This window comes from Cryptomeria japonica, chromosome 5 (genome assembly GCF_030272615.1).
Source record: "Cryptomeria japonica chromosome 5, Sugi_1.0, whole genome shotgun sequence".
NCBI lineage: Eukaryota > Viridiplantae > Streptophyta > Pinopsida > Cupressales > Cupressaceae > Cryptomeria > Cryptomeria japonica.
In genome coordinates, this window is record NC_081409.1 from 40,634,276 (window position 1) to 40,645,885 (window position 11,610).

The 11,610-nt window shown below is 36.1% G+C and overlaps 1 protein-coding gene across 1 annotated transcript; it reads left to right on the forward strand.

Annotated features, from left to right (window-relative positions):
• The first annotated feature begins 7,755 nt into the window (after positions 1 to 7,755).
• On the forward strand, positions 7,756 to 8,127 carry LOC131875702 (uncharacterized). The gene has a single exon (XM_059220320.1). It carries the CDS (start codon positions 7,756 to 7,758, stop codon positions 8,125 to 8,127), a length of 372 nt encoding a protein of 123 aa, XP_059076303.1.
• Positions 8,128 to 11,610: the final 3,483 nt, after the last annotated feature.

Here is an 11,610-nt window from a genome sequence, read left to right on the forward strand (position 1 = left end):
TGAGGTTGGGAACTTTGTATCAATTTTTCAATATACTAATCCACTTTTCCCGCACACATTTTTGGCAACCACTTTCTCGCACTTTTGTGATTTTCATTGCAACAAAGGTCATCAAACAAATGATTGCATGAGACTGAAAAAAATTGTTGAGGACATGATTGATAGAGGTGATTTAACGGTGGATGGTCTCAAGACAAATAGTGACCATGGAGCCTTTAAGAATCCTCTTCCAGACTACAACAAGGATGGAGCTTCAACCTCAAACGATACACGTGGAGCTCATATCAATCACATCTATAATAACACCATCAATCATATATCAGTTGAGGACAATCAAGTCAATGTCATCACAATCTGAGATCAATGTGATCATGAATTTGTCAACATAACAACCAGAGCTCAAAAATATGTCTTAAAAGGACATACGTCGACAACAAACATCGTACCCAAAATTCAATATGATCTAGTCAGCCAACTGTGCAAAACTCCTGCTCAAATATCTATACTAGAGTTGCTGAAACTTTTGCCAAAACACAAAGACAAATTGGAGCAAGCATTATTGGAAACAAATGTACCTCAAGATCTGGATGCTGACAAATTCCAAGCCATGGTGGCTCATATGACAGGGCCTCATAATCTCACTTTTTCTGAGCATGATAATATCTCATTGAGTCATCCACATAATACTCCTCTCCATATTGAAGTCATAGTCTATAAACACTGAGTAAAACGAGTATTAATAGATGGAGGAGATGGACTTAATATATGTACCTTAAAACTTATCTGTGCATTAGGCTTCTCAGAGGAGTCTATTGATCCACGCAAAAAGATTACTATAAAGGCCTATGATGATGAAGAAAGATCCTCTAAAGGAACAGTGGTGTTGCCAATTCAAGTCAGATCGATACAAAGAGATACTATGTGCCAGGTCTTAGACATAGACCTCACATACAATATCTTATTGGGTCGACCCTAGATACATGAAATGCAAGTAGTGCCTTCTACGTATCACCAGTGTGTCAAATTCCCCTATAATGGGCAGGAGGTTTCTATATCTGCTGATCACAATCCATTTCAACATTGTAATGCAATGGGGGCAGCCCAGGATAGTTTGGTTCCACATAATAGAGAGCAACATAATTCCTCAGCACCAGATCTTCAACAAGAGAAGTCTAAATCATTACCTAGAGATTTCAAGCAAAAAATAAAAATCAAAGAACAAGGCATGGGGGAATACTCTTTGGAACCCATGTGTTTGACTAACTTACCCACATCACCTAGATCTCATGGATTACCTACAACATCAACACATCAAGCAACTCAGTCCATCACCAAGTTCGATGGCACATTCATTCAACTCGGCACTTTAGCACATGAATCCAAGGAAAAGGATATCCTTAGTTTTCTATACAAAGATGAGGAAGAAGATAGAGCAAGTACTGTGGAAGTAGCTATACCCACACACCTATATGGAAAAGGCTACTTAATCATGCAACATATGGGATACAATGGTAAAGGCCCTATCGGCAAGCGTAAGGAAGGCGTCACAGAACCCTTGGACCCTCCTTCACAATTTAGTAAAGACAAAAAGGGATTGGGCTATGAACACACCATACCACCAAGGAAAACACCAAGCAAATATCACAAACCTCAGTGGAAGGCAAAGAAGAAATACACAGAGGACTCATGGAAAAAACACTATTTGAATCAGCGGAGACAATCTGAAAATAATGTGAATACCAGGAAAAAGGGAAGCATCAAGAGAAACCAATCCTTCAATCAGCAAAAATACCTTGTGCAGAGGTACATCATATTCAAGCACCTATTTCTAACAAAGCAGAATTGTAGAGCCCCTCCCTAATCAAGCTCTGGTTAACTCAGTTGACCATGGTTGACCTTACTAATAAATGCTATAATTCAATAGGATGGGCTATGTTGGATGGATAGATTGGTGAGAAAAGTAATTGAACTAGGTTACAGAATCATTTCACCTTGACGTGTACATTTTGATGTGTTATGGATACATAACTTTATATGATTCTAGAATAGGATAACTTTAAGATGATGTATGTTATTATTGGGTTTGCAGGACTTTATTATGATGATAGAAATAGAATGCATGTCTTAAGTATGGATCAAAATTATGAGGATTATGATAATTACTTATGTGGATTTATTTGGATATATGAGATATTGATTTATTTAATGTCAGTTGTATGCAGAGTGTTTGATGTGTATTCTTATTCATGTGTCCAATATTTGATGAGGTTATTTGGGAGTACTAATATGTAATTGAGATGCGCAGGAAAATTATCCATGTGACCATGGAAATATTATGGAGAGCCAAACCTAGACCTATGTACATTCGTAAAACTAGGGGTTGTCTATTTGGGGAGACAACACCCCATATGTATCATATTTTATTTGTGAAAGTAAATGATACATGTGTGTTAAATTGAATTTATTAATTTGTGTAAATCCAACAAGAGACAAATTTCATGTGTAATTTTGTATTGTATTTTATTGTGTCACTTGACACATGTGTTGATTTATGTCTTGATTTTTGACTTGTCTCTTGGAGGGAGTTGTTTCAACCATAGCTTTTTCAAACATTTGAATGTGGTTCTAAATTTTCCTTGGGTAGAGAGTCTTTGGAGTGGTCAACACAGGTTTGAGCCGAAATTTAACTTCAGATGGGTTTATAAGGGGTCAAATGGACTCCTAGGGGTAGTTTAAAGGTGTTTCCTAAAGTCCATAAGGTATACCTATGGATTAGGAGTATTTTTAGGCATGTGTCTACTCCCATATGACTCTTTAGTCACCTCAAAAAGTGGGTTTCCTAAGGTGAGCGAAAATTGAAATTAGAAGGTGCCATCTAGGTTAGATAACCTTCCCTTTTATCCTTTTCCACTTTTTGTTACTTTTTCCTTTTTCAATTTTAGAAACCTGTGAGAACTCTCACTGAGGTCTTTTTAGGCAAGAATGAGATGATTTTGTGGGTAATCACCCACTTTCCATTTTTGGAGATCTTGCATTTTGAAAAGTTAGTTTTTGGATTCGAAATTTGGTTAAGTGTAGAAGGGAGGATTGTGGATTTGGGCTGCTCATCCTCAATCTAAGTTCCAGCACACCTTTGGGCAGATTGAAGGTTGGTTCATCCACTTCTTTGTTTTCTTTTAAGTTGCATGTTTATGTTGGAAAGATTGTTTGAATGAAAAAGTTGTTGTCTTATATTTTCTTTTGTAAAAATTATCATGCGACCCTTCTTTTATTCTTTTATGCATTTCTTGTGATTTGGGAGTAACCAAGGCCTTCTACTCTTGGGAGAGTATGATGGTCTTGCGGGTGGTAGAAGTTTGACAACCCTCGAGTGAGAGACTCTCATTATGAGAGCGAACTCAAGGGGTGTATATGTGACCCTTGCTGCATGGCCTGGTTTGTGCATTTGGTGGTCATAAGGGGAGAAAGTATGGCATGAATGCCTTGGGGGGCATAAGGAATGTGGGGTTAATGAACTTATGATGCATCTTTGTTTGTCATGAGGTGGCTTTGTGATCTACTATTCTTGTAGTCTCCTCAGGGTATTTGGTCCACTACCACCCATGTAAAGTCATCACATTTTGTGGTGAAGTGTAGCCTTGGTTGGGAAAGTGTTTGCTATATGTTTTTCCCTTGCTTGATGTGTTTGCATGTGTGTAACTTGTCTAGGGCTTGGTTCTCCAAGCTCGGGGGTGGCTTCTAGTAAGCCTAGGCTGGTAGGTGAGCTCTCCAAGGTCAAAAACTTATGACTTATTTGTAGGTTGCTTGGAAAGAAAAGAAAAATACAAGTTAGGAGTTGCTGACTTTTACTTGATTTGCAGAAAAGGATTAAGGAAGGGGATATCATATTTTAGTTGCAACAATGTAAAGGAAAAGATATATGCTGTATATATTTTGAAAAGAAATGTATCCATTTTATTTAAAGTTTTCATTCAATAGATATGAGAGGCTAGTTGGGTATCTCACCCAGCTGTAATGTTGACTATAATGTATTCTAAATATGTTTTAAAGAAATGCATTATTCTTTCAAGTTGTTATTGCAAAAGAAAAGAAATGTTTATTTTTGGTTTAAGCTCCTATAGTTATTGAAATAATATTTATTATATTCAAGTTATTTTGAAAATAAAAGTTCGTCAAATCCCCTTATGCATATTGAAGTAATGGAAAAAAAGAGAGGAGTAAGCTTGCATGCTAGTAAAAGAAAAGTAAGCATCTTTTTATTCCAATTTACATATCATGGTTAAATAGATTTAAATTGTTAATCTTTAAGGTTTATTTTAAATGATTTCTAGTCTAATATAGTTGCTGTTAAAAGTTACTAAATTCTATCACTTTATTTATTTGCAGTAAATAAATCTAGCATTAGTAATCCACCTCTAAAAGTTAGTAGCTAGATTGTCCAAAGAAAAAGAAATACATTATTTAAGTCTGTTAGTTTAGAGAGCTTGCTATTATGTGATTTAAAAAAAAAAAAAATACATGCCTCAGGCCTAAGAGAATACCTTGCCTTCATACTACCATGATTAGTCTTAAAGAAAAAAAATATGGCTAGACCTAATGTCCCGTATTAAATAAATAATATAAAGATAAAATCTATTATATGCACAATAGATTTATGCCTAGATTTAAATGAAGGATTAAAAAAAATATGACTATTGCTATGCTACCATTTATTTTATTTAATTCCTACAAATTTAAAATAGCAATATTCATCTATGTAAAATTCTTATTAAACCTACCCTTGATATATATATATATATATATATATATATATATATATATATTAAAATCAAAGAAAAAGAGGAAAAAGCATTTTAAAATTTTTATAAAAATAAAATAAAATTATTGAGGGTTTTGGGGGGGCCGAACCCACTGTGTGTAAACACAGTGGGTCGGCGCGGCTCGGGCCACCATTGTGGGCAACCACAGTGGTCAGCACGAGGGCCTCCCACTGTGGTAGGGCCCTGACCGCCACTGTGTTTACCCACAGTGGGTGGTGCCCGGCTGCCACTGTGGGGAAACACAGTGGCGCTCGGGGATGCCCCACCTGACGCACCTCCAACCCTCCTTTGCTCCTCCGCCGAGTTCCTCCATGGCCGCCACCTCCCGTAACTTACATCAACAAACACACACACACACACCACCCTCCCAAAAAAATAATAAATAAATAAAAATATAATAGCTAAAACCCTAGCCCGAAAATAGGGTTAGGGCAAGACAATAAAATAAAAGAAAACTAGGGTGATGGGAGGGGAAATTTTTATAATGTTATAGTTAGGGCACATGGGGTATTGTGGTTATTAAGTTTGTTTAGAAAATAAATTTCCACATATAAAAATATATATGTGTTTAATAAATATATATATGTGTTTAATATATATATATATATATATATATATATATATATATTCAACTTTAATTTAGTTATTTTTATTTTAACATTCATATTTTATATACGTTTTTATAAACATGTGAATATGATGCTCTAAATTTTAAATTATCTTGGAGTTTAATATTTTAGAGGATTTTAATGGCTTTATAAGTTATTTTGGCTTTAGGGGATTATCCAATCCACCTAAATTTAGGCTTGACGAGAATAAGCTTTATAGGGCAAATTTTTTTATTATGGAGTTAATAAGCCCTTTAGTCAAATTTGAATACACATTATAATTATTGTTAAATTGAAATATAGGTGTTTTAAAAATCTAAGTGCTAGAGTTAATTTAATTAATTCATATAGCGATTGAAAGATTAATTGAGATTAATAATATCCCTTGTCAATTAATTTAGAGGTTTTTGCGTAAATGAATTTATTTATTTATAAAATGGTGAGATAATAATTTCTTTGGTAGAGGATATCATGGGGGATTTATATATATACTTGAAAATAAGTCCAAGACCTTGATCTTGCGAACTCATTTAGCCTAGATGGAATCTTACACTAAATAATGCACGTAACATTTTAACATCTGACACTTCAATTTTTAATTGCTCCATTAATTAGTATTATTATGCTAAAATCATATTAATAATTAATTTATAGACGCAAGATTTAATCAAGTTAGAAAGGAAGGATGTATTATCACGGATGGAGGAAACGTGTTAGGAGATAAATAATTATTATTGAAGCAAGTAATTATATTAATGCCTATTTAGTAGAAGTCGATCTTATAGGAGTTGAGAAAATACAACACCACAGGAGCCCAAATAATCTCTGCAAGCTGAAAAACCTGTTACAAGGAGAAGCAATGAAGCAAATCACAGAAGGAAAGAATACACAAGAAAAATATGCTCCAAAATGTATTGTCAATAATAATCCTTCTTCATACAATGAAAAGAAAGAACTCAACCTTTAATAGGTCAAGAAACCCTAAAAGGGAAAACCTAGGTTTGCACATAATAATTAATTATTTGCACCTAAAGTTAGCTTAAGTGTAAAAGAGATAAAAGGAACTTAAATAATTAAACAAATATTGTTTAATTAATCAAGTAAATACCCGAATACTCTAACACCCCCCCTTAAGCTAGACTTAGGGAGAAGCTAAAACCTAGAACAACTACTGAAAGCAATAAAGATGAGTCCTGACAACAAGGCCTGATCAGGTACCCAAATACAATGAAATCTCTATGAACTGGAGAAATAGAGAAAACCTCGTGGGAACAAAACTCTACTCCAAAAAGAGATGAAAAAGAATATCACTGAAGCATGAAGAAATTGTAAACTCTGTCGAAGAATAACTGCTGATCTGAAGAACATCCACTGAACTAGAACATGACCAGGTAGAGAAGACTATAATCTGCAAGAGTGCCCTCAAATGAAACTACTCGAATCAGGAGGCAAACAAGGCAAAACAATTGAAATCGAAGATACAGATGGGATGAGAAACCAAAGCCTGAAGAGCTGATCAATCGAACCACAGAAGTAGTAGAACCAATAGGATAAACCTCCCCATAATGCGGAAGTGGGAAAGGGACAGGAACACTGAAAAGGATAACCAAAAACAACTGCATGACGAAGAACCAAGAACATCAAAGGTGCTGAGACACATTATCATGAGGCGAATGTCGTGGAAGGAACACTCACTGGACAAAGGAAGATGGCAAACAACAAGCAAACATCAACCCCCTCATGGCACTTGATCAATAGTGCATGTACAACAAGACACAAGATATGCAAGATTCCAAGTAAACAATGCATGATGGCACTTTATCTCAGTGCGTTTGCATAATTACAAGCTACAATGATAAGAAAACTGGAAATAGAAATGAGAATCAAAATAGAGACACCCTACTCAGAAAAGAGATCCCAGGACCTGAAACAACCATGATATCCACTAGAGTGCTGAAAAACAAAAAACTGAATAAAATATGCATGGAGTAGAATTTGGAAAAAAACTCAAATTTTTGGAAAGTACACAGCACAAGCTTTCCGAAAATATAAAGTTTTCAAAAAATGGAGGTCGGATGCTCATTCTATGTCTCCTGGAGTGTAAAAACTAGACCTCACTTTGACTGTAAAAAAATACAGTCAAATAGCAAAATTGAAAAAACTTACCAACACCATGAGGTCGGCCTCAAAACCATCTTTTCGATGCCTATTCATTTTCAAAAAAATGACTCCGTATGCCCAAGATAGGGCCAAAAAACCAAACCCCCCCTGGAAAAGCCAAAAAAGGGGGTCTAGTGGCCAGTGGGTGGTCCGGTGGCCAGTGGGCGATGCTTCGGCGGCAGCCTGGTGGTGGCCCGGTGGCTGGGCGGAGCGGCGACCGGGCGTGGGCGGCGGGCCGGGAGCTGAGCGGTGGGGCCAGGTGGAGCGAGGACCAGGCTGGGTGGCGAGCCGGGCGAAGGAGGCTGCACAGGCAGCGGCTGGTGGCAGAGGATCAGGCGGCGGGGGTCGCAGGCAACGACTGTGGGGCCGGCGAGGGCTGGGAGGTGGCAGCCAAGGAGCGGGGGGCCGCAGGTGGTGACCGTGGGGCCAGCGGGGGCCGGGAGGTGGCAGCCAGGGAGCGGGGGGCCGTAGGCGGCGACAGCGGCAATAGGGTCGCCGGAAGGGGGCCGGCGGGGGCCAGTGCCAGAAAGTGCAGGTAGCTGGCAGGGGGTGTGAAATTTTTTTTATAAAAAACCCTATTCACCCTTTTGCTTTTTTTGAATTTTTTTTAAATAAAAAAGCAAAAATTCAGCCTGCATGCCGTAAAAAGGCAAATTTTTTTTTCAAAATTTTTCTCGAACTACGTGCCAGGGCCGTATGGTCTGGATCTGGAGAAAAAATACTCTGAGAGGTTCAGGAACCAAAATAGGTAGAATTTTATATGACCATAGGGGTTTTTAGGCCTTCTGAGCATGATGGTGAGGTCTGTTTAGGCCAAAAATGCTAAAAAAAAAAGCTCAAACCCTAGGTACATAAAAAATTCCTGAAACCGTAGATCTGCTTCCAAAGCAAAATTCTCAAAACAAGAATAGGTAGCTGCAGATCTAAAGCTCTGATACCATATAGGAGTTGAGAAAATACAACACCACAGGAGCCCAAATAATCTCTGCAAGCTGAAAAACCTGTTACAAGGAGAAGCAATGAAGCAAATCATAGAAGGAAAGAATACACAGGAAAAATATGCTCCAAAATGTATTGTCAATAATAATCTTTCTTCATACAATGAAAAGAAAGAACTCAACCTTTAATAGGTCAAGAAACCCTAAAAGGGAAAACCTAGGTTTGCACATAATAATTAATTAAAATAATTAATTATATGCACCTAAAGTTAGCTTAAGTGTAAAAGAGATAAAAGGAACTTAAATAATTAAACAAATATTGTTTAATTAATCAAGTAAATACCCGAATACTCTAACACATCTAATTAAGAATTATAATTTGCAATTGTAATAAAAGGGAAATTCGATGTGAATTTATTATTGTCCTTATAAAAATCATTTTGTTCCATTTGATAATAGGAGTTATCATAATTTGATATGTTAGGAATATCCTAACTTTGTCGTCTAGGAGTTTTGTAGAAACCTAAGACTTCTAGATAAATTTGTAATATTGATCACTCACATTAGAAAAACGTTTCATTATAATTTAAGTTTTTGCTTGGAACAACCTGTTAAGTTGTCACATCTAATTAAGCATAGGTTTCATACAATTAAGTGTTTCAAAAAAAAAATTGTTGTGTGTGTTTTTGCCCAAAAGTTTGGGCATGACATTTTGGTATCAGAGCCCTAGGTTCATACACTGGTGAACATGGGCTACATTCATAACTTAGTTGAACTAAACTATGGCTTCGAAGTATAACACCCAGGTGGAAAACTTGCGAAATAACAAAGTGAAACTTAAGTGAAAATTCTTCTAAATCAACATATCAACATATATCAATTCAAGGGGTTCCAAGGGTCACTAACAGCCCTGAAATTTGAAACTAATTAGTCATACTATTTATGGCATAATAAGATCCCAGAGACTACAAACATTTTAAAATTATAAACATTCTCGGTATTTAATAAACTAAATTTATATCATTAGTACTTATAAGATTACCATTCAATTGGAACCCAAATACAATTATTGCCCTAATCAAATCAAGTATGATGAGTTAATTCTACAATAAAATACCTCTGATGGTAACTAAGAGAATACCATCCATCGAGGTATGTTCTAGACTTGGCAAGTCAAGCAAGCTAGTTAGACATAAGATGAAGGCACAATAAACAAGATAATTGAGATAGCGACAACTTAATTTTTTTTAAGCTAGGCGAAAATTTTGGTGGTTCGAGGACCACAACAGCCATTTGAGACAACATTGAAGAAGTGTTAAGAGGTACTCTTGCGAATATTAGAAAGAAGCATTAACCTATCCTAATGAATAGGTGCCTTAAGTGTGTGGACAAGATAGGTTGCTTACTAAGAGCATTCATTAGACAATCCTTGTAGCAACGCAGAGAAGCTAGAGTTGTATAACCCTGAAGATAAGGACTAAAACGATGAATGACAATCTCCTTGATAAATGGACCCTAGCCATATTATAGATGAAATAACTAAGGATAAAGGATACATGAACTTCTTGGGTTAAAGCATGTAATTGCAATAAACCCCAAGTTCATCCATAGTTATATAATTGGGGAAACAAGCAAAGTAAAGCCACAACTAGTTCTCTTATGGGAAGACAATCTTGGAGAAATTAATGGCAAGGAGAGTAGGGATGATTTGAGAATCGTACAAAAATCCCTATTGAAGTGCAAGAAGTGTAAAAGTATTAGGATCTTATACTCTAGGAATGAGTAACTAATATTCCTTTAGAACCTAAGGAGAAAAGTGCAACCCAATCATGATTAGTCGCTAGTTACAAGACAATATGTAACACAATTTAACTACTTGACACAACCGAAGTAGGTTTGTAAATTTATGGCACTCAAGTGTGAAGGTATGCGAAAACATTAAGTATGGATGGAACAACATACAGATGGAAATGGCTTATGGAAAGATAGTATAGCAGTATTATAATACGAAGGTTTTAATGATGATTAGTTGGTAGTATAAGATATTATGAGAACATGGATTAGGAGCCGAATTAGGTGGTTAGCCAAGGGAGAACCTGGAAGTTATGGGAGTCTTAAGGCATTGGTAATTATTGGACACCTTTATGTTATACTGTAATTGAGTAACAGGATATTATGATGATAAGGTGGTTTACGTGGGTTGTAGGAAATTGTAAGTTGTGATATGCCGAAATTGGCTAGTAAGTAAATATAAAAAAATAAAATATGGAAAGGGATAAATTCTTTTTACCAAATTTTAATTAATAGGGTGAGTGTTGGTCACTTCTCGAGAGCACACCCCCTAGATATCATAAGTTGCATAAGGGAAGTAGGAGGGAACAAGTCAACTCTCCATGTTGTTTGAAATATGTCATGAAATGTGTGATAAGGAATTAGTTGTCAAGCGTTATTGATTTTACTTGAAAATTAGTCCACCCCAAATGGTTCTTAACCATAAGTGTTAGTAATTTGGCAACATGCTCCTTATTGATGAGGATGAAAGGATGTTTAGAGGTGAAAATTCAAGGAGCTAGCAAAGGTGCTAAGAAAACAAATGAGGTCCCTAGTAGAATTATATGATTACATCTTTTTTTTCAAATTCTAAGTGTTTCTAAGTATACAAGAGACAATTTTGTGCCGAACTATCCACTGCATGTGAGTAAGACATGAAAGTGTCGATGCATGAGTTACCACGTAATATTGAACCAAGGTTTAGCATATCAAGAAAATTAATGGAAGTCCTAGGAGAATGGACGGAGGATGGTAGAGTTAGTGCAAAAACCTATTAGATATAATTATGGATGCTAATAACCCTAAATAGATAATGGATTATGTTGGAAAGTGTGGCTTGTGATAGCAATCACGTAAAGGTTAAAATGGAACATGATCTATAAAACGATTGCAATCTCATGTGTATAAGATATTTCGTAAATAATAAAAGAATATAGATAATCTAAGAATCTCAAGAGTCTAATAATCACTTCCTAACACACTCAGGATGTGTGATCTTGGGTGATGTGTTGCGGTTACTCCCTATAGCATGGC

Coding starts and splice junctions, on each gene's coding strand:
- LOC131875702 (XM_059220320.1), top strand. CDS start 7,756: ATGCTTCGGCGGCAGCCTGGTGGTGGCCCGGTGGCTGGGCGGAGCGGC.